This window comes from Rhipicephalus sanguineus, chromosome 7 (genome assembly GCF_013339695.2).
Source record: "Rhipicephalus sanguineus isolate Rsan-2018 chromosome 7, BIME_Rsan_1.4, whole genome shotgun sequence".
Taxonomy (NCBI): Eukaryota; Metazoa; Arthropoda; class Arachnida; order Ixodida; family Ixodidae; genus Rhipicephalus; species Rhipicephalus sanguineus.
In genome coordinates this window covers 84411261-84435533 of record NC_051182.1, presented here as the reverse complement: position 1 = coordinate 84435533, position 24273 = coordinate 84411261, and the positions used below count along the sequence as shown (strand labels likewise).

At 45.3% G+C, this 24273-nt stretch overlaps 1 protein-coding gene across 1 annotated transcript in view; it reads left to right on the top strand.

Moving 5' to 3' along the window:
• LOC119399576 (neuron navigator 2-like) overlaps nucleotides 1-24273 on the top strand; it is a 297894-nt gene that overhangs the window by 264854 nt on the left and 8767 nt on the right. Inside the window, 13 exon segments of the mRNA XM_037666382.2 lie at nucleotides 2556-2639; nucleotides 4117-4333; nucleotides 5052-5191; nucleotides 7948-8174; nucleotides 11341-11500; nucleotides 16720-16873; nucleotides 17207-17313; nucleotides 19798-19887; nucleotides 21080-21173; nucleotides 21309-21383; nucleotides 21923-22094; nucleotides 22476-22586; nucleotides 23716-23820. Of these exon segments, the coding sequence (XP_037522310.2) occupies nucleotides 2556-2639; nucleotides 4117-4333; nucleotides 5052-5191; nucleotides 7948-8174; nucleotides 11341-11500; nucleotides 16720-16873; nucleotides 17207-17313; nucleotides 19798-19887; nucleotides 21080-21173; nucleotides 21309-21383; nucleotides 21923-22094; nucleotides 22476-22586; nucleotides 23716-23820 (1736 nt within the window).

The window sequence follows — 24273 nt, the reverse complement described above, 5'->3', positions numbered from 1 at the left end:
GACACTATACAGTCGCCATGTCGGGAAAGCAGTCACGTTAACAGATGTAAGTATTGTCTCGCGGAAGCATATGGAATCGCACCAGGCGTCAAACCATGCGGATAACGTAACGAGTGGGCGGTTGGAAGCGGCAAGCCTATTACGAAGGGCCGAGCTATATTCATCATCACCATTAGCATATAATCCACAGACGCAGCATCAACAAAGACGCTGGGCTTGAAAACGCGGCGTGCGGTGCAAAAACTGATGTGACGCTCGTTCGCGCCAAGTGTGAGGCACTGTGGCAGCCGAGTTGCCACATCGCAGGTGCGATCGTACACACGTAATGATCTCGTCTTCTGTATAGGTGCGCCGGGGGTGGAGCAGTTGCACCACGCGGCATGCGCGCGCGTTTCCGTTTCGCAACTCGCAGCACCTGTACATCTTGGCCGGGACGGAATAGCCATTGCAAATTGCGCCAATCTGGTACTCAAGGCCGCGCACGACGGCCGCATCAACACGGACGATGGCATAGGCCGTCGCATCTCGCCTCGCGTGTGCCATACCATGCGTTCAGAACGACAGAAACGTTGAGAAAGCATGTAGGCATTCATCCTTAACGAAGAAAAGGGCGGACTGCAGACACGCGAACACAAGCGAAGGAGACAAGACAGCACAAGCGCCTAGTGTTTCTCTTTCCCAGCTTTTCTTACGATGTGTGTGTTTGCAGCAACTGAAGGAGTTGTAATATATAATCTTTTTCAAAATTTATGCGTCCAGCTGCGCCCTTCCGTCCGGAATTACCGGAAGCGTCTACGGAGCTCCGTTACTCAGATCAGAAGTGTAACCAGAAATTTTTTTCGGGCGGTGGAGGGGGGGGGGGGGGGGGGGACTTACATTGCGTATGTTCGTGCGTGCGTTTGTATTCGTGCGTGTATTGAGCGCTACCACACACGCGCTCTAACAGCAGCAATGAAGACAGACTATCGCTGTCGTATCTGATTGTTCTCGGTATATCCCGCCGCTGCCGATGCTGCCTCGAAGGCTCCATAGACGTTCGATCGCTCCCCGTCGAGGCTTCCTTCCCTGCTGACGTACCTCGAGCGACAACATGAGTGTGTTGTACGCTGACATAACAATGACACGTCCGTATCTGTCTTGCTTGTCGATAAAGTGGATCGCAGAAACGTGAGCCGAACGCGAAGCATGTGCCCTTGGCCCCTTTACACGGGTCGCCGCACGATGTCGGTGCTATAGACAAAGAGCTCGTTGACCGAATCGACGACAAACCCTGCAACCATTGCGCCTGCTTGTACCCGTCACGCGTGTTGGAGATCGATGCGCGCGTAAGTCTGTCTGTCCGTGCGTGTCCGTACGTGTCGCGTACAGTTGCGGTGACGGCTTTTCATTGACGGTTTCCCGCCTCCGTGGAGCGTCCTTCCGCGCCAATCGTTGCAACGTCTGTATATGGGGCGATTCGGGCGCGTCTTTTCCTCATATTCGGCCCGAACTGAACACACCTTCTCGCGTCTTGCGTGTCAGACACAACTTATCCGCTCCTGCGCGCGCTCTGTTTATTGCGCGTTTCGTTTGCCTTGTTGCGCGTATACTGGGAACCCAGAAACAGGGCGTCACTGGATCGGAGTTCCTTCATTAGATTTAGCCATTTTTTATATTAAGGAAAGGTGGCTGTTTGACAGTGTTTTATTGTTTCATTGTTCCCTTTCTATGTTGTCATTGTTTTTACGCGCCATCATAGCCTAAGTCGCTTTACCGCCAATAAAGCCGAGTGAACTGTCTAACCGTTATCACTGTTACTGCTGTTCCGCTTGTCTTATATATATATATATATATATATGGCTGGTTGCCGTATAAGTATGAGAGGTGGAACTTCAAGAAAACTTAATTTACTATGTCGTCGTTTCGGTCAGAGCCTAACCTTTGGTCTTGATAAAGGTCAGGCTATATATATAGATATATATATATATATATATATATATATATATATATATATATATATATATATATATATATGTGTGTGTGTGTGTGTGTGTGTGTGTGTGTGTGTGTGTGTGTGTGTGTGTGTGTGTGTGTGTGTGATTTTGGGGAGGCCATCTCTACCTGTGGCCAAACGGGCCAAACGTCACATTTTTGTGCAGTTAAGCAAGGCACACAACTTTACTATGTCAAGGAAGTCTCAAAATGCCATTTTTGATATTGTTGTATCGTGGGGTACATACATAAAATTATGAGGTACGAGCCATTAAAAGAAAAAAAAGTGATAACGTACAGATTGCTCTATGTTGATGGGTTATAAATGGCAACTGTGTGACGGGTGAAGTGGCGCATGCGGTCACTGCGTTATGTCGGGTGCTGGTGTCGCGTGTTCTCAAGGTTAGATTGTGGGGGCTTTGTCAGCATAGTTGAGTCGCAAGATTTCTTATAGTCAGTACAACTTTGTCACCTATATAGTCAGGTACAACTTTGCAATCGACAACCGACCGAGTTAGTGTCTATTCATGCAGGCACTCTGGGAAGCCATGACTAACCACGAGTTTTGTCTTTTTTATGCGCAGGCGCACATGGTGGCAGCCTTCGAGCAGTCCTTGTCCAATATGACGTCACGGCTTCAGCACCTCACCGTTACTGCTGAACAAAAGGTGCGTGAAAGTTCTTTGCTAACTCTCGTGCTATCAAATCATCCATCTGGCAAAGTTATGCTCCAGAAGTTCACCAACCATTCTGCAGATGCTCTTCATGTCATACACGCTGCCACCTTTTCAGTACAATAAGTGAAGTTGAAAGGAATTCGTATCTAAATCATATTTACGCAACTTATATTCAATTCCACAATCGAGCGAACTATCTGGGGAGCGCACCTGCACACGAGTTAGTGTGCAGTACAAAACTCAGAACACGAAACGAAAGGCCGTAACGATTTTCCTCGTTACTGATTATTCAAGTGCAGTGTGCTAGTCCTTTAGTTTCTTTCGGGGACTAAACGCAACTTCACGCACAATCTATCAGACTTCAACTGTTCAGGTACTTAGCATTCAAGCGGCGTTACACACTCCTCTGATGCCGCCAAAAGCATGTCAACGTATGTGCCATGTGCTGCATATGGCTCCCTCTGCCCTGCCTCGTTAATAATAATAATAATATCTGGGGTTTAACGTCCCAAAACCACGATATGATTATGAGAGACGCCGTAGTGGAGAGCTCCGGAAATTTCGACTACCAGGGGTTCTTTAACGTGCACCTAAATCTAGGTACACGGGCCTCAGACATTTTCGCCTCCATCGAAAATGCAGCCGCCGCGGCCGCGATTCGATCCCGCGACCTTCGGGTCAGCAGTCGAGCGCCTGCCCTGCCTCGTTCTGGACAATCTGCGCCATCTAGCAGCGCACCCGCGAAATCGACGCAAACTTTGCCTTCTTTTACGTGGTCTCAGACATTTGTAGCGTCTGGTACAAGAAAACGCCGAGGAGCAAACCCTCGTTGCCTGCGTGCATCTTAGTGCGGTGTTAGAGAGTAGAGATGCTGCGCTTGAGGAACGTGATTCGATCCCTCTCGACCATGGCGACATTCTAAAGGCATTTTTTTTCCCTCGAAAAGAGCGGTGCAAAACAGGCTAGATATTGCAGTTCGCAATAAATCATATGTTGCACGAGATGCCCATGCGCATTTTCAGTTACATGCAGGGAATAAAAGTGAATCATTGCTTCACCGACTCAGTGATAATGACTACCCCTATACACCACTCAATCCTTAGGGTGACGGTTTTCGCGATATTTGCTCATACTTAGGCCTTCTCAGAAACTGTCGTGTTGAGCTTCCAGCGCAGATCAACCAACTTATAAAGAAAGTACAGCTTTCGTTGCACAAATAATTTTTTTTGCCTCACAATTTCTTCTGCGAAGCACGTCACTTCACCGGGGCATAGTCAGAACTTTCTAAAGGGGGGGGGGGGATCAACGATTCTTTGTGTATGTTCGTTTGTGTGTGTTTATATGTGGGCGTATTTGCAAACACGTGCAAGATTGAAAAATTGCGGGAGTGGGGTCTTAACCCCCCTTCCCCGCTCTGGCTACGTCAGTCCACTTCATATATCTTATGTCCTCCTCCTCTCCTGCGCAGGACTCGGAACTGACAGAACTGCGCAGCACCATTGAAGCGCTGAAGAAGCAGAGCGCCGAGGCCGGTCTCACCAAGATGGCGTTGCAGTCGATGGCGGCCGTGCAGCGAAGTATGACCCCCGCTAACGGCGCGCCCCCTGGTGGTGGTGGTGGTGGTGGTTCGACTAACCTAGTTCGCCGCCATACCTTTAACACGCCCAAGGACGCTGCCGCCGGTGGTGAGCAGTCACCCGACACACCCCGACCTCCCCGCACCCTTCCCTTCACTCTCTCTCCTACCTTACGCCTCGCTTCACTAACCGCACTTAGGTTGTTGAGCTGGCGTACAGCTCCACAGACTAACTCTGCATGTGACTGTGGTTGTCGGCTTTGAGTTTGTTTCCCAGTAGTATGACTAGACGTAACGATGGCGCCGCAAATGTTCAATACCAAAAATTACGGGCTTTGTGCGAATTCGTGCTTATGGTGAGATGTACCGGCGACATAGTGGTTAAATAACGTTTTATCTAGCTTCGCTGAGTTTCTAAGGAATTTTATGCTAAGCCCATGAAGCCAAGATGTCTCTGCATTCGCCAATTGTTGCTATTACAGTACAATGGGTTGTTAATAATGACCAGTCTATAATGTCGCATAGTTGTTGGATGGCAGATATGAAGAAGTTTAGGCAAATCCGCGTACGGCTCCCACTCTCCTGGCGCCTTACGAAATTGTGATATGCTTCTAAGAAACATACACAACGTACGCCCTGTCGGCATTCATGCCTTGTTGGGCACTTTGCTCCTGGAGGGTTTATGTGCACCCTCAGCCATTATCAACAAGTCATATTCTGGGTGCATTGAGTGCATGCTTACTGACTTTTTTTTCCAGCGTATGTCTCAATCATAGTGTTTGGTTTTGTTTTTACTCACTCTGCTGCATTGGCTCTGTTGTGCTCAGCGCTTCAAGACCAGCAGATGTCGCGCCAGCTGTCGGCCGACTCCATGTCGAGCGTCAACTCGGCTTCCAGCGCCTGCAGCAATGCCTCAACCAGGCACGAGGAGTGCTCCAAGAACAAGCACAAGAAGAAGAAAGGATGGGTGAGCGAAAAGACGCTCTTGGTCGTAACACACTTGTCGCTGGTCCTCCACCAGTCAGCAATTTTCATCTAAAGGGGCACGTCCTTGACGCGATATGGACATTGAGCACGCGCTTATTGTCTAGTGTGTTTTATGGCGCTAGCTTCTAGCGGCGTTATGTTCCATGCTCGGCGACTTCCGGTCCGCTTCTTGTCAACCGGAAGCTGAGATTTCTGGCTGTGTCCGGAAACCCCGAAACTCATATAAAAAGAATGTAGTGGTTAAAGTTGAGAGTTGCATTGGATAAATATGATAGGTGTTGTATAAGTTTACTTAAGACAGGGACCAATTAATTGCCAGGGTAATAATGATAATTACTTGAATAAGTTCATTCAGTCATCAGACGGCTTTCTTGTGAGCTCCTAGGATCGTTGCGGCACCTGGTGAAGCAGATCTTAACGACGCACTTCCTTCTACGTCGCCTCTGCGATCCGAGGCCTCTGCGCTTCTCAAAGCTTCACCACACGCTATGGCCTAGTGCCATTAAAGACACCTAAATGGTACGTTAAGGTTACCTAAATCTTTATAATATGCTTTATGATGTCCCTGCTACCGTAGATTGACATTTCGGGTAAGGCCATGTGCGTGGGCGTGCTATGTTCCTACTGAGGACAAACTCTCTAGCCGACGGCCTGATCAATACGACTAGCTGTGTGAGTCCGCAGACGCATCTAGCATGCTGCGCGCAAAGCATAGTCTTACAAACGATGCTTACGTGCTCCAGAGAGAAGGAGAGAGAGAGAGAAAATGAATAAAAAATCCAAGAGGTAACGTAAACATAAAGAGATGACGTCATTCTGCAATTTGTGGCTGTTAACGCGCCAAATCTGTGGCATCACTGTATCTCGCCATCACAAATGTACAATTCAGTCATATTCAGGATGTGTGTGTACCGCGCACCCTGGCTTTGCCATTTCTTTGGCGGCTACCTAGTTGGGATGCCCGAAGGTTTAAGCTCAATAGCATGTGGCTTGATTTGCTCATTGATATGCCGGTTCCTGCAAGGGTCATGTCAGCACTGTCACTTTCGCGTACGCATCCACGCGAATACGCCGCGTGCGCACGTGAACATACCCACACACGTCCGCATCCATTCTGAGCCACACAGATATTGTTCGTGACATGTTGGCCATTACTTGCGCTATAACAAACCTAGCGAAGCTGGCTTCACCTCTCAGAGGTTCACATAGCGGTGAAGCCTGCTTTAACGAACATTTTGTGATTTGCTTACACGTTCAGGAAGGCTTTTGAGGGGCGCTGCAAGAAAGATAATAGACAGATTTAGTTGGGCGTCCGCAACAAGGTACGGACGCAGCCTGCCAGCCATTTCCTATGGCAGGCTGCGTCCGTACGTTGTTGCGGACGTTCAACTAAATCTGCCCAATAAGCACATATTCTTTCGATTGTAAGGGCGACACTATCTTTCTGATGCATCGGGAGTGGAACCACGTCCAATTAATACAAATACAAGTATGTGGGCTTGAATACAGCCGAAAAAGGTGGAAAATTATACTGCGACAGTTCGGACAGGTCCAGCAGTTAACCCATATATGCCCACTGTCCTACATACAGGACGCTTCTTTGATGCACTCCAACATCGCTATTTCTTTAGCTGATGACTAGCGCCACCTACAGCACATCAAGCAGGCCTCATTCTCAACGTGTGCAAGCCTAGACATTACTTTCTTTTCATGCTGCCACGTGCCGACCGCTTTCTCCGGGCAAGCGCGTGCTTTGTGTGAAAGACGTCAGAAGTGCATGTGAAATGCCGACCGATTTCTCCGGGCAAACGCATGCTTTGTATGAAATACGTGATGGAGAGGAAGAAGTGCAATGTCGGTGTGCACGTGAAATGTTTCAAGGCTGACCGCACCCGCACCTAGCACCTCTAATGCCCAGCGTCCCATATTTATAGGGTGGCTTGAAAAACAGTGTTACGTTTACCTGGCAGTAAATTAAAAACTTGTGCTTTCTGTTGAGGCTAGAAGTACGCTTTTTGTAAAAAAAATATTTGTTTTGTCATTTTTTCTGAGTTTGGGCATATATGGGTTAAGGAATTTACAAACACCCGTTTGTAGCACAAAGCCACACGGAAATCTATACGGATTTCTCAGAAAGAAAGCTTCCTAGCCGAAAAATGTGTCCTGGTCCGGAGATCGAACCCGGGACAAACCCCTTTCTGGGGCGGTCGCTCTACCAGTTGAGCTAACCAGGAACCTAGCAGGTGGCAGCGCGAGGGCAAGTTAGTCGACAACTCAAAGCGCATCGTTACAGAATATTGAAAATCAATTCTGTGGTTTTGCAATGTTGTGTCCAGGCGCTTCGAGTCGTAGAGTAATTCGCCCTCGCGCTGCCATTTGCTAGCTTCCTGGATAGCTCAATTGGAAGAGCGACCGCCCAAGAAAGGGGTTGGTCCCGGGTTCGATCCCCGGAAAAGTACGAAGTTTGGGCAACGAATAAGCTCTCTTCCTGAGAAATCTGTATGGATTTCCTTGCGGCTTCGGGCTACAAGCGGGCGGTTGTGAGTTTCCTTTTTCTAACACTTGCGCCATTTTGCGGAACACCGCAAAGACGATTTGCACGGTCGAACAGTTCGTGTTCTGGTGGAAAGGACATGAGCTGTGTGCATCAGATCATGTAGTTGATCACTTGTACACGCCGCCTATAATTATGTGCAGTGACTGACAAGCCTTTTGTTTTTGTGTCCTTTTCCTAAGCAGCTTCGGAGTTCGTTCAGCAAGGCGTTCTCCCGGAGCAAGAAGAACCGGCACGGCTCGGTGTCGGACGTCGAAGACATTCGAGCGCTCCACTCGGACTCGTCGACTCCCAACTCACCGCTGCTGGGACTAGGCAGTCCACCCTCACTGGTTGCCGCCAACGGCCTGCCGCACTCGCCGCCTGGGTGCTGCGCCGAGAACGGCGAGCTCTCGCACTCCAGCTACGCGTGAGTGGATCTCAGCGTGTGAAATTCTGTCATGTCCAGGGGGCGTAGCCAAGAAGGGGGTTCAACCCCCACCCCCCTGAAATTTTTCAGTGTTGCTTCCACATATATACACGCACAAATACAAACGCACGCATGAACATACATAAAGTATGGTTGAACCCCCCCCCCCCCCCCCCCCGAAAAAAATGTCTGGCTACGCCCCTGGTCACGTCGCATATACGTTCGAACCAATCAACAAGAGCGTACTTCGTCGAAAAAGTTGCAACCCACTGTAAACCATCAAAGAGAGAAAGAGAATTTATTAGCTGGCAGAGAGGTCGGCCTGAGGTAGTATGATCTGTCCTCCTCCTCTGCACAGGAGACAAAAGAAAAAGGGAAAAAAGAGTAATAAATTATGTTGATGGAGGACATGAAGTATATACATGTAAATCATCGCGCTATGCCGAAGCTCTACGATGTGTCACACGTAGATCGTGCAAAATTTTTAAAATTCAGAACCCTTCAACTACTGTGATTATGGAAGCCGGCGAAGCAATCGACTGCACTGGCTGCACGGTCTGTGGCAGCTGCTTCACGTCCTTTTCGCGCCCATTCGCTCTTCTGTGTGAGTTGGCGCTCCTTCGATTCCCGCTGTTCCTCCGAGCGAAAGACATGCCTCTGTCCCATAGCGAGTCCAAAGGGCAACTACTGCTAACAGCGCTAGCGAGAGCACTACGTCACGAGCACAGGCGTGCGCATGAGGGGAGGGGAAGGGGGTAAGGGGTTTGCCCACCCCCCACCCCCCCTGCCCCAAATCATCTAAAGGGGGCGCCAACGCTGCCCCATACCTTTACTCAGTATAACCTTTCACGCCACTATTTAATGCGCGGGGTTATTGCTACACATGTCTTGTGACAAAAATGGCGACCAAGGTCCCCTGATGTTGCATTCAAAGACCCTCTTTACTTCCTACCTTTACTCCTGAAAGCAGGGGACCGATGGCAGGCCTTTGTGAGCAGCATGCGTGTCATCGCTCTATTTTCATGTTTGCATACATTGCGGAGCTCGTTTTCTTTCTGGCTCGACTAAAGGAGGGGACGGGGAGGGAGGGCTCCGTGGCCGGCCGCCGAGTATCGCGACACTTGTGAAAAAGGCTTAATAAAGTGGCTGACTGGGCTAGTTGGTTGTGCATACTTAAGGTTAACAGCACAAAAAGAACAGACGGCGGACAGGGCTTGTCCCGTCTTTTTCCTGTCCGCCGTGTGACAACTGGCCAGAACGGGTGATGAGATCCTGGTGGAAATGAAAAGGCCGTGAATTATAGTGACATATTCCAGAATACTCTTCGCGATCTGAGTAGAATTTATATTTTTAAATCGCGTTTAAAAGTAACAAAAACCGGTATGTCGCGCAGCCTAGCGCGAGCGCCATGAACCAGACGTATGCAGTCTTAAGCAATTTGCTGTACGTAGCCTAATGCTTTTACACGCACCAGAACGAGGGCTGAAAATTTGAATATGTATGTTATTGTCAATTCCCGTTTGTTTCTAAGGTAAAAGAAGTAAAGCATGAGATGCGGCGCTGCTTTTGTGGCTTCCAGTGAAACAGAGGCTTCGGCGCATGCGCGCGGCGTCCGGCGGCGTTTCCCGCGTAGTTCTGCTCTCGTCTGTTCTCGTCGTATCGGACTTTTGAAGAGTAGCACGCGAGTTTGCGCTGCTGCTCGCATAATACCATCGACTTACTGTTCTGTGGAGGATTGCTACCACTTCATGAACAGGACTGCTGGTGTATCCTACCACTTGTTTCGTTTTCGAAAGCTTGGCTTGGCTTGACTAAAATGTGATAAAGCGACCTGTGTACGGCCAAAGTACTTCTATAAGAAGCCCCAGAAAAACGCTATAACTATTGTAAAATAATTTAATAGGCTAGAAAGCAGTAGTCGCGGCACCGCAGGCTTTGCAAACGTAACATTGCCTTTTCATACTTAGGGCATAACTTGTCACCACTGCTGGCGTATAATCGCTATCGCGCTCAGCTCTCACTGTTTGCAGCATGTGATATTAAGACTGCATAATCGCTGCAGATCGAAAAACTCTGATTACAAATGTTTTACGGCGTTCTCCGCGTTACCACTCCGTGATTAGAAGCTCTGACCGGTAAGCTTCCCATTGCACTCAAGAAAACGGGTACCACAAAAGTTGGTTGTCCGTCCCTTTAAGTGAAAAAGGCATCGGCGGTACATGCCGATGGCGGTGTGCGCGAAGGGCGCCGAAGATTGCTGTTCTACGCGTCTTTTGTTTGCAGACGTGGTACTCCAGGATATAGTCTAGCTGATTATGCCTGCTAATGTCCTCAGGGGATGCCTACACCTTGGAGATATGTTTGTCGGATACATTGAACGGACACGTTAGGATTTGTTGCGCAGTTTTTGCTAAAATACGACCAATTAGTCATTACAGTTGTATAGAGTGATATGTGATACATTACACGGCTATACGATGTACATCTTTCGAAGGCAGTATGTCCAAAATGTAACATGAAATACGTACTTCGTGAGTATATACACATGTTTGTATGGAAGAACAGTGTGCTGTCATATTGAAAGCTACTGTTCCCATCGACCTTAGAAAATCGAATTCCTCGTGTTCTATTCCACGGTTTCATTAGTCATTGTTGAGGTGCCCGTCGGGCTGCAGCCGGTTGTGTTGTGAGCACGAGCACGTGTGTGTACTTAGCGCTGCTTAGACATCATACTTTTGCTCTCGCGTGCGTCGGATTGGTTTAATCCGTTGAGGAGATTTTGCACCCCATTATGCACCAGATTATGCAATTCAGTGCATTTCGCGCCCGATGGCATGAAGGTACGTCTCAGCATTGATTAACCTGCCACGGTGGTTTAGTGATTATGGTGCTCGACTGCTGACCCAAAGGTCGCGAAATAGAATCCCGGCCGCGGCGGCCGCATTTCAGTGAAAGCGCAGTGCTAGAGGCTCGTGTGCTTAGGTTTAGGTGCACGTTAAAGAAACCGAGGTGGTCGAAATTTCCGAAGCCCTCCACTACGGCGTCCCTCATATTCATATCGTGGTTTGGGGATGTTAAACCATAACAATTATTCTATTATCGGCGTTGATTACTCCTCACATCCACAACCTACAAAGATGTGATGGCCGTCTGAACGGTGCCACAGGCTCAACGAACACGATGAAGAAGACGGCGGGCCCGAGCTGGTGCGCGAGCTGAGGAAACAGCTGCGCGAGAAGGACCTGGTACTCACCGACATCCGGCTGGAGGCCCTGTCTTCGGCTCACCAACTGGACAACCTCAAGGAGACGCTGGCCAAGATGAGGGTGCGTGCAATGGCTGGTGCCAGGGACGCTGTCCTTGAACTATATTTCGCAGTTCTCACTACTTTTCTTTAGCAATAAAAAAGAACAACAACAATGGTCGAACAGGGATGAAGGAGGCAGTGTTTGTGTGTTTGCTAAGTTGTCAGCTCAAGTGTGTCTTAAAGGGCTTATCAACCACTTTTGCAGGCAATCATCAAACGACCTCCGTATCGGAGTTTATCGCCTAACGAATCGATTGACGCGAAAACTTCTCGAATCCGTCAAGAACGAGCGGAGTTGCAGGGTATGTTGCGCGCTTTAAAGGGACGCTTAGGAGAAACAATGAATCGGTTTGCATCGATAAATTGTGCTCTGAAAACGCTAATGTCGTTAATTTCGCCATCATAGGTTTATTAATAGAGGAGAAAATCTAGTACAAAGTTTCATTTTTAAATTTCGCGCCGAAATGTCCGCGCGTGACGTCACGGATTTCAAAGTGTATTTATCGCATTTTGGCGCCATTGGCTCAACAAAATTACCCCAAACTTGGTATGTTAAGTCTATGGCCCCCTAAGAGGACAATGTACTTCATTTTTACGATTAGGAACTACGTAGTCCCTAGTAGGCGCCGTCCAAACATGTGACGTCACGGCGAATGGTGCGGAAACTTCAACGTGGCGTCGCCACCCACATTATGTTTTTGCGCGTTTTCTCGCTTACTAAGCGTCTTCTCGCAGCAAGCGTGGTGTTTATGGTATCGTGAAAGGGTACTTTACTAATATGAGGAAAATCGTTTTGCTCATTAGTGTCCCTTTAAGCTCTTTCTTCCCTCGTCCCGACGAGCGCTGTGGAAGCTACAAGGGGGAAAGAAGTTGCGTCAGCGCGCGTCACGACCTTGAGCACGTGATGAAACGCGATGCCACTGACCCGTTGTGACCCTTATGTGCGAGTGTGGCCCGCTGTGTAATGTTAGCAGACTGGAACACGGCGCCGGCCCGTGGCAAGAAGCACGTCTGATCCCAGCGCCGCTTCTGATTTATGTCGGCTATTAGCCAATAGCATGCCATGTGTTGTTCGACGTCAAATAGCAGGCGCCGGCAGCTCCGAAGAGAGTGAGCATAGGCCTCAGTATGAAAAGAGGGTGCCTCAGAAAATGGCAACTTCGCGCTCAACTGCTAAACTCTCTTTGCCATGCGCGGCTGAAATATTGGGCTCAGGTGTTCATTGCAGTCTGTGCTATCCGCAGGTTGTGTTTTCTCAGCAAGCCCGAGGGTTGGTTCATGGGCCCTTTAAGGCATCAGCTGACTCTTCCTGCGTTGGTCGTGCTAGTATTAAAGAACAACGTTCTGTGCCTGCCTAAGATCGATCGGCAGTACAGTACAAGGTTCCAGAATAACAGATCGGGGACTAAAGGAGTGATGAACCGGGATAGCCGGTATCCATTGAGCATTCTTGGTCTATGCATTTTTCTATCAAGGACGAGATGGTTACTGACAAATTTATATACACGAAAAACACTTTATTCTTATAAACATTTGTTATAAATTGAAAGATGAAGAGAATATTAAATAAGTTACACGACATAAAAGAAGAAAACTTTGGGAAAGCACGGCGGAAAATCGAAGGGCAGGCGAAAAGGTGAAATTAATCTACGACAAAATCCGAGTTAATGGTGTTCTGTTCGTTTGGGATGCAGACCGTAACGAACGAGTGCCACTTCAAGGTAATGCCGTTAAGGAATCTCAGCAGTGAACCGAAGCACAATCAGGCAATTCACTTCGCTGCATTCAGTTTAACGCCCGCAGCATCATTAATAAACTTGATGACCTGGAAAGTATCACAATAGCGCATGCACCCCATCTGATTGTAATAACAGAAACCTGGCTACATTCAGATATTAAGGACGACGAAATAACGCCCCCAGGATATGGCATTTATAGGAAAGACAGACCTTCTCGTGGTGGTGGTGTGGCCGTCCTGTTTAAAAACTACCTCAATGTGACTAGGCTTTCTGATAGAGACGGTATTGAATGTGTCATTATTAAAATACACCTTGAGGAAATGAATCTGGTTGTGGGTGCATTTTACCGCCCTCCAAATGCCGAGAAGGCGTTTTTTGATGGTGTTAATGATTTTCTTTGTTCTTGCAACACAAGCACTTGTAATATATTGTTAGCTGGCGATTTTAATATTCCTCAAGTTAATTGGGACGCGGACTTCCCGGAACCGCTTTCTAGTGCTGCTGAGCCCTTGGTCGACATTGTTCTTTTCCATGACCTAACACAGTTAGTAAAACAACCCACCCGTGTTCAAAGTAACGCACAATCTATTTTGGATCTTTTTCTTGTGAGTGACAGAATCCTTCGTCGAAATCCTGCTTTGTGCGTCTATGACGGTGTATCCGACCATCGATTGTTATCTTTAAGCATTCCACTGCGCGTAAGGAAAGAAGTGAAGGAAAAACGCGTAGTGCCAAATTTCACTCGTGCTGATGACGTCGCCGTTCTTGACCTGTTAGATATATCGTTTTCTGATTTCAGTGATATGTATGAGTCAAGTAGTTGCTCTGTCGAAGATTTGTGGGGTTTCTTCAAGAATCTTGTTATGAAATGCGTCTCAAGTCATGTGCCCTCAAAGATTATCAGAACGCAATCAGCTCGCCCTTGGATGACGAGGGAAGTAGTGCGAGCGGGACGCAAACTAAAGAAGATGCGCAAAAAACTGCGCCAGAACCCGTCATCGCCTCATGTATCAAAGTTTTCTAATATGCGTTTGCAGTTAAATGAAACCATAAAGAAGGCAAAAGACTACTTTTTCAACATATCTTTGAAAAACTTCTTGCTTTCTGCTCCTGCGAAGTTCTGGCGACACTTGTCACCTAGGAAGCAACAGGCATATAAAATCCTCATTGATGGAGAATTGGTAACTGATGAATCACTCCTTGCCTCATCGTTTAACAAATTCTTCTGTTCAGTCTACACAAATGACGATGGAAAACAACCAAATTTTGCGATTTCTCAGGACGTACCTAAAATTTCTGACTTAATAACTGAAGAGGGTGTTTTATCACTGCTGCTTAAAATCGATATAAAGAAATCACCAGGAATTGATTGCATACCGAACGCATTTCTAGTAAGGTATGCAGAATGGTGCTCAAAGTATTTATCTATTATATTCAAAAAAACATTGTCCACTGCAGAACTCCCGAGAGATTGGAAGCGCGCGAAGGTTGTTCCGATCCCTAAGACGGAAAATCCTTCACTAATTACGTCATACAGACCAATATCTTTACTTTGTACCTGCTCAAAAATGCTAGAACATATTATTTTTACGCACCTGTCAAACTTTCTGCAACAGAATAAATTGATTGATTGCCGACAACATGGTTTCCGTAAGGGAATGTCGACGGTTACCCAACTCCTTGAGACAATACACGAGTTTGCCTCAGCCTTAGATAAACAGAGTCAAATCGATATAATTTTTTTGGACTTCCAGAAGGCATTTGATCGCGTCTCGCACCATAAGCTTTTGTTAAAATTAAAACCCATATTACAAAATAACTCACTTTTCTCATGGATAGAGTCATACTTATCGTCTAGGAGTCAATGCGTATCAGTTGGCGGCTCGTGTTCACGCCCGGCGCCCGTGCGATCAGGCATTCCCCAAGGGTCGGTTCTCGGGCCACTATTCTTTTTAGTTTTTATAAATGATATCGTAAACGATATACCTGTCAAAATCAAACTGTTCGCGGACGATTGCATCCTTTATCAGGAAGTAAACACACCTGATGACCAGGCATTATTAAGTAGTGCCCTGGACAAACTACATATTTGGTGTGAAAGATGGCAGATGAGCATCAATACTACAAAAACCGTTTCAATGACAATTTCAAGAAAGAAGGCACCACTTACTTTCCAGTATTCAATAAATGGTCGCTGTCTTAGTGCTGTAAATTGTTATAAATACTTAGGCTTAATAATCACTTCAGACCTCCGGTGGAATGAACATATCACTTTTATAGAAAAGAAAGCCATGAAAAAGCTTGGATATCTTAGGAGATCGTTACGACAGTCAACGCAAGAAATAAAACTATTAGCATATAAAACCTACATTCGTCCCCTTTTGGAATATGCCTGCGTGGTCTGGGACCCATACACAAAGAAAAATATTGATAAACTAGAAAACCTACAAAGAAAATCTGCTCGATTTATCTTTCGCTCATACAATCGCCTTACGTCAGTCACTGCTTTGCTTCAGACAGCGAACTTGGAAGCTTTACATTTGCGGCGATATCGCGAAAGATTAAAATATATGTACCTGCTCTATCACGATAAGCTTGGCATTGATTCAAGTGCGTATATAGAAAAAGTCGTGCGACGACCCACGCGGGCGGATCACTCAAAAAAATTACAGGAATTTTCTTGTAGAACGAACTCGTACATGGGCTCTTTTTTCCCACGAACTGTACGCGAGTGGAATCGCCTCCCTGGTGGGATTGTGGAGGCGGCGACAGTGGCGTCATTCTTATCGGAGCTAAAGAACTTATAGCATGTCTTCCTGCCATATTTGTACTCTTTGTTTTGTGACGTTGGCACGATATTTTTTTTTTCTTTGCTTGCTTACATGCGTTGTTAGTACACAAGTGATGTTAGTACGCATTTATATAGGTATTATGCTATGTGCAATTGCATGCCATGCACTGCATATTTTTCTTTTTTTTACCGCGTTCGAAACTGTGTGTCCGCGGCATTTTCTGTGCGTAATATATTGTGAGAATGTTCAGTGTGCTATATTTATGTGTTACCCACTCCTGCTTATGGCTTCACTTTGAAGCCAGCAGAAATCCTGTAAATAAAAATAAATAAAAGTTGCGAATATGAATGACATGTCATTGTTTTATGAGGTATAAGATAAATTAAAATGTTTCAAATAAATGAACAAACAAATATACAGTCGAACCCGTGTATATATATCGAACCCACATGTAAATAATTGATGTGTATATCTAACAGTTGCAAAATTTCCTTGAATATATTTTTACATCTAAAATATTTTGTAGAATTACCTATGTATAAACACTTTTGTAATCACGGGTTTGATATATCCGGGTTGGACTGTATATATGCGGCTTCGATAGAATAATTTCCCAGTGCGAGTTGATTCAGTGTTTCTATTTAATGTCATTTCATAGCAAATCCTTAGATGCTAATGTCACTATGGTGGACTCTTATGGTGCACAGAATGAAATGCTCAACCTCAAGCAGGACAATGACCGGTTACATCGGCTAGTCCGCAGTCAGTCACTGAGTGCGTCACAGAGCTCTCTACCTCACCGGACCAGCATGGACATGCTCGACAAGCGACTCAGTGCCCACGAAATCTCCTCCGCACTCGGTGAGAATCGGCTGTTTCTTCCCTCGATGCTTTTATGCCTAGCACTACTCAACAATTGTACAAAAATATTCTTACATTTCGCGTGCCAAAACTGCAATTTGACTTATGAGTCACGCTGTAGGCACGCGTCTGACAGGCTGTGTTTATAGCAAAACATTCCGAATAGATAACACACACAGTTGTGACTCCAAGCTATGTAGGCCTTTAGTTGACTGTGCCCTATATGCTCCGAGGAAAACGCCACAACATCTGGTATTTAGCAGCACACGGTGCTGTGCTTAAGCAACACACTGTGTTCTCATGCCTATGTGTTGCTTATTATATTGCTTTTAGACCTTCACGATGGCATCGATGGTTCTGTCCCGGAAGGCAAGCGCGTCACCGTCACTGTTCACCTGGTGTGTCACGGAGACGTCGAGAAGTGTCTCACAAAATGTGAGGTGGGTGTGCTTTCTCCTTGTAAATTTAGAATGGCACTCGCTGTTCCTTTATCTTTACAGAAAGCTGTTTACGTTTTCGTATAAAGGCGGTTGTAGGTGCATGATCTATTGCCTCGTATTTTTTTGTTTAGTTGAATCTAAAAGAGGTTAGTATCACCACAAGGGCGAAACAATGAACGCAATAACAACAAATTGGAATGTTATACGAAGTAAGGCTAGCAGCTAGCTCCTTTAGCATTCAACTTGGCGTGACTGGACAAAACGCTGGAAGGAAATGTGGCCGCTGCAGCGAGCGAAGCGACCTTCGTACTGTCTATGGATTCAACGCAAACTTTGCGGTGAAAGCACAACATGTGCAAAGGTAGGCCGTCTGCTGATCCCTTCTAGAGATACGGTGTGTACGACCGCGGGTGACAACGCCCTGCAAGTCAAAGTACACATTTCCTCCCGGAAGCACGCAGACCCCCCCCCCCCCAGCTTTTACTTCCACGCACCTTTCGCGCGATGAAAGAGGGCGGGACGTTTCCTCTCTGCTTGAGCAATCGATGGCAGCCCTTGCACGCCGGGCGATGTTATCGCGTGAGCCCTTAGTGCGACGGAGATGGCTGGCTCGTTTCATCTAGCTGTGCTTCAGTCGCGTTTGACGACAGCGCTCGCGCGCTTTCACATACGACGCACGGGGCAATGCTATCGATTTGGACTTTATACGGATCATAACGGTGACGGCAAAAACCCGCCTAGAGTACATATAATTGCTCTCGCAATGAAAGACCAGTCTGGAGAAGTGCTTCACCTACTAGATCAGTGCTAGTATTTTTGTCACCTCTGCTTCTAAAATTAAGGTATGCCTACTTTTGAAAATGAGCCTCCGACATGTAAACTACCTATAACATCGCAGACAAGAGCTGTAATAAATGTGTCATGACAAATAATGACTTCATTCATGCAAAGACTGTAGCAAAGTGAAATTGCGGCTACTACGGTACAGTTTACTGCACTTGCCAGATTTTAATATGCACCGGTTTAAACTGCCTATCAAGACAGAAGTTCAGGGGAAGGAGAAGGAGAAAATGTTGGAATGTTGCTGGAGCCAACGTTTTCACAAGAGGACTTATTTTTGTCAGCTGCATGCTCCCGTGAAGAAGAAAAGTCGTTTTGTCGAAACATTGCTTCTAGTGACATGAACTACCTGAGTGGTTTATAGGCATCTGCACATGATTGTTTCAGCTGCAGTTTGAGTTTATTCAGAATAAGCATGGAAGAATTACAGATAGTAGACAGATGAGGGCACGAAAGCCTAATCATTGCATTTGCTATGTTAACTATGTTTCTTTGCCCCCTTAAAAATACTGCATTTCTAATGCATATTAGCATCTATAAAATTGCATATCTCTGGCAGAGGCAAATTTTGTTAGATATAGTAGTGGTACAATGGGGGTAGTAGTCACTGTAAATATAATGAAGCTGGAGCAGTACTTTCGTTTTGGGTGAGGTGAAGAAGAATCCTTAAAGGGGTCGTGAAACGTTTTCCGAAAATTTTCAGCTACGTGTGTATTCGGAATTCCTGCTTGTCCATTCAATACTGTACCTCGACTCGTTTCATCGTCCGAGTTCATTTAATAACTATAAAATCACAATTACGATTTCCAGCTCACATTCCCCTCAACTGCACAGCTGACGTCACTTTACGTCAGCCAATGAAAAGTTTAACATGGCAACGCAGCGATGTTTGCTGAGCCAAAGTTGGCCGAGATTCGTAGCATCATACCGTCTCGATTGTGACACCGGCAGCTTGTGAAAGCGAACGTTGTTTCCACTTTGATAAGTTGTACGGCACTGTCTGACGACGCACACGGTTGGCATAGCGAGGACTAAGCCACCCGAAACACGCCGTAAAACACAACCTCACGCAACCAGAAAGAAAAAACTGGGACGCTGCGCCGTGCGAGCGAAGGCAAAAATACACACATGGCGGAGCCCGGGTGTCCTTCAAAGCGGAGGCAAGCAGATCAAGTGCTGTACTTGCACAGTATATAACTCAGAGCGCGAAAGTTGCTCTGTTATTTGTTTCTTTTCTAGGTTCCTATAAATCTATTATTTTAGAGCAAAAGAAAGCTAACGCTGTGTTTATAACTTCCCTTAGCGTGACGTCACACTTTAGTACCTATGGCGGCCGGTAGGGCCGCATAGTTGTGTAGGAGCGCAAGAAAACTGTGATTTCAAACGGGCGTCATTATTTATAGACTGAATATAGCGCCGAAATGTTTCGGAATCGGCATGTCTAATCCTTGTTGAAGCAGGGAGAATTACAGCCGGGCAGCTTCATTTTATTGTCACGACCCTTTTAAAGGAAGAACTCTAGACAAATGTTTCAGGTACAATGGATTGTCAGGTTGCAGTTTTGGAGCGGCAAATATAAGTGATTTTTTGTGGTGGATGCCTGATGATAGCTGATCCATGTGTTGTCGTTTGCGTCATTCCTAGGCACCAGAGGAGGCCCTGATTGGCTCCTTGTACGTGAGTGGCAAAACCAAGTGGGATAACCTCGACAGTGCAGTGAAGAAGGCATTTAAGGTTTGTTATACTCATAAAATGACACCACCTTTTTGTAATGAACTCGCTGTGAATACAATGAAACGCAAGAGTAAATGGCTATAGCTACATAGGCTGAAGTTACAGCATTACAAAATATTTGCATATTATCTGTCTCTCTGTCTGTCTGTCTGTCTGGTGTGATGTATTTTTCTTTATTTTAATAACAAGAATGTGTGCCCATGTATCAAGTGCTTGCAGGAGATGCACCTTATTAACAGTCTAATTGACACGATGATAGTTCATTGTATGCGATAATTTGCTATAAACATATATTCGCAACACAGTTTTAAGGGCAACACTATTTGTTATTTACCTTGTTATAACCAATATTTCGTTATATGGATGTTCATTAGTTGGTGGTTCAACATATTGTTTTGACATATAATTGTTAGAAATTAACAGGATAAATGTGCTGAAAATTGTGATGCATATGGGGCAGTGTCTGTGAAATCTGCAAGGACAAAGATTAAAGGTTAGTGTAAGTCTATGTGCCAAAATTGTACTCACAGCTTTCTAGTTGTACGTCGTGGTTACAAAAATAGGCGTATTAGTTTGCTCTAAATCGACACATTTCATTTAGCGACTGCAGTGCACAGATGCAATGAAGATCACTCCATTAGTTAGTGCTTGCAATGCTAGTCTTCTTCTTGCAGTACGATCGCGCTCTGTTTAAGTTTTTACACTTGTTGAGGTTGATCTACTGTATGCACTGGTCCTTATCAGATCAACAAAATCATGTGTCGTTACACTTAACCACTGTTTGGTAGGCAAGCCAGCTGGCAGTCAACGTGCTATTGAGTAGCAACTACTCCGCTGCTGCGAAATATTTCAGATGGTCACCTTGAGGGACACATTTGTAGTTACTTTACAGATTGTATCCTGCATTTACTTGTTTGTTGTAGAGGGCAATGAATCTGGAGATTCACCTTGACATTTACACTCAAACCTCGGTATAACGAACTCGGATATAACGAATTATCGGTTATAACGAAGTAAATAAAGAGTAGTCTTGTCAGAGATAGTGTTACGAAAAACGTTTATAACGAATTTTCAGATATAACGAAGTTATTTTCGTGACAAATGTGACTTTGTTATAATGAGGTTTGAGTGTATCTCCATGTTTTCAAGGTGTGGTATCTAACATTTCAAATTTATCTCACTTATGTCTTAGGACTACGTCCTGAAGGTGGATCCTGCATCGAACCTGGGCCTGAGTTCCGAGAGCATACTCTGTTATCACATTGATGACATCGTCCGTTCCAAAGGTGGGTGTGGCCAATATCTCCATCCATTGGACTTTTTCATAAACTACTTCTTTGCTGTAAGAATGTGAGCTGTTACACTCGACTCCCAACCTGAACAAGTTACATAAATGATATATGTTCTTGTTCTTGTTGTAGAAGCTGAGCTTCCAGAGCTGCTGCCTTGTGGTTATCTTGTTGGTGAAACACTGAAGATCCAAGTTGTGCTCAGAGGTAAGTGATATCTCTAACCACTCGGGGCACAAATTATAATGGATCAACAGCGAATGTGTCAGCATTCTAATAATTTATTGCAAGGCACTTGACACTTCTTTTGAGAAAGCTAAGGTACGCTGTACATGTTCTATTAAAGCATGATAATAACTGAATCCTAATTCAATATGCATGTTGTACTGGCGGTCACATAAGGAACTTTCGGTTATAGCAGATTTTTTTTTCAATTATAGTGAAGCCATTTTCTGGTCCAATGTGGCTTGGTCATAGTAAGGTGAGGTGTCACTGTATTTAATAACTGGTAGTGCTCGGGCTTGAAGCCTCATCAAGCTGTTACTCTGATGTCATTTTTACAGCCTCTGGAATCATGCATTTCAACTTAATTTGGAGCCTCTGCAAATATGTGTAACAATAGTAGTATGTAATTATCATCAATAATTTCGTTCACATGGTGACAGAGCCGAAAGGGTGAGGAAATGATTGTATTACACATCAAAATCCCTGTCATCGTCTAACACGACTCATGGCCATGTCTGCAGGGACTGCACAGAATGCAGTGGATGCCCTTGCACTCCAGACGCTCATTCCCAAGTCCGTGGTCCAGAGATATGTCTCTCTCCTGACGGAGCATCGCCGGATCATCCTGTGTGGTCCAAGTGGCACAGGGAAGACATTTCTTGCCCAGAAACTCGCTGAATATCTTGTGCTGAGGTGAGCCACAAGTGCTACTGCTGTTGGTTGATTCATCCACTGAATGTAATGCTGATTCATGAATTTATTCTGTATTTTTAGTTAGTTTTTAGGACCATTTATGACAAGGAAACCACACTGTTAACCTCAGATACCTTGGAGTATCTCACATGATGTTAATATATTACATATTCACGCGTGTGCATAGTTTTGATTTTATGAATAGTGGTTGCAAACTCTCTTTTTTGACGTACTTGCCATTTCAATTCTTTTTCATGCTATTGGAATTGTTTGAGGTGAAAGAAGGGGAAGAGGTAGACATGCCTGTGTTTTGTTAACAACCATATGAAGCGATGGAAAGCATAGGGGCATTATTTGTAAGACACATAACCATCTCCACAGGTCTGGAAGAGACTTGGCTGCTGGCTCTATTGCTACCTTCAGCGTGGACCACAAGTCTGCAAAGGAGCTGAGGCAGTATCTCTCCAATGTGGCTGAACAGTGTGAAAACAGGTATGGGCATGTTCTTTATCACTTTGCAAAATAAACAGAGCCCTCCTTTTGGCTGGAATCTATTTCTTTCTAAAAACCTGCTACCATCTGTAGAAGGTACTAGCTATTCCTTTTATTGACAGGAGTGCAAAGCTCTGCAAGGCACATGTGTTAAGCATATTCATAAATACACTAGCTAGATAGCCAGAGGTTGACAGACATGCTTAGTTATGCATATGCATAGAGTTTATAATGAATATGTTTATATATTGCCAAAGAAAAAAACGTGAGGTTTCACATTTTCTTTTTTCGTGTGTCTTATGTTTGGGATTGCTACACTAACATGACACCAACAAGAAACACCATTAGTATTTTCGTGCGAACATTCATGCTCTCTTAACAGCTCAGGAACATTTACTTTCATCAGTTCACGCTTTGATGCGTCTGCTTGAACTTTAGTACATCGCTGTTGACTACGCAGTAGTTGAATAGGATTCACTGCTCCTATTATTTCATGATGGACGTGCATTTGCTTTGGGAAAATTAACACCAAGAAGCTTGTCAAAGATTGCACGATGAAGTATTTGTCACAGATCATCATTCATCAGATTTGTTCAACTGCTATTAAGTTTTAAAGAGTGTATCAATGTAACTGGTAATCAGCTTTGGTACTGGTTAACAGGTCGGATCTACTACAGGTAACAAAAGTGACTACCTATAAAATGTTGCTCTATTTTCAGTTGCATAACAATTTAAGAAAAGTTTTGCAACATACTGCAAAAAAGCCAGATAAACAGCACTTTCGATCAATTATTTTTATGTTTCTATTGTCAGACTGGTGAGATTGAGTACTCAGCATGCATTCGATAAGTGGTGACAAGTTTCATTTCACCATTCACTGTTATGTATCAGTGAAGCCTTTCAACAAAATTAGGAGTTGAAAATAAAGTTTTAGAACTTATGTGGGTAAAGCAGGGCCATTCTGTAAGGGGAAGCTATTTGTTCTAAACCTGTTTAAAATCCACCACGGAAAAGGCTACTGCTGGTACAATGTAATAACCTTCGACATCATCTTGTGCTTATTAATTTTTTGCCTTAAGGGTCACTATTCTGAAGTTTGTGTTTCATGCTCTATCCGTTTTCAATGCAGCAATGCCAGTGACCTGCCAGCTGTGATCATCCTGGATAACCTGCATCATGTGGGCTCCTTGGGAGAGGTGTTCAATGGCTTCCTCAGTGCCAAGTACCAAAAGTGGTGAGTGGGGCTGTTCCCATTAGCCATCCATTTCTCTTTTCTGCAGCAGTGTTTTTAGGGGCGAAGCTCCTTAAGGCGGCACCCGTTCGTCCCTCGTAGTCGTCGTCGTCGTAGTAGTACTAGTAGTAGTAGTCGTAGTCCGTAACAAGTCTTACGCTTTGACCTCCAAGGTGGTGCCGGTGGGAGATTTTTCCTGTGCGTTGTTGAACAATGAAAAATTCGCAGCGTGCGCGTTAACTAAAAGCCGAATTCTTCTGTCTCTCATTCCCCATTAGCAGCCATTGGCATGTTCCAGTAGGAAACGTTAGTAGAAGTAGAAGTGTAAGTGTTAGCTAAAAGCCGACTTCTTCTGTCTCTCATTCCCATTAGCAGCCATTGTTTACCTCCAAGGTAGTGCCTGGTGAGATTTCTCCTGTGCGTGATTAAACAATAAAAATTTTGTTCAAAACGCCG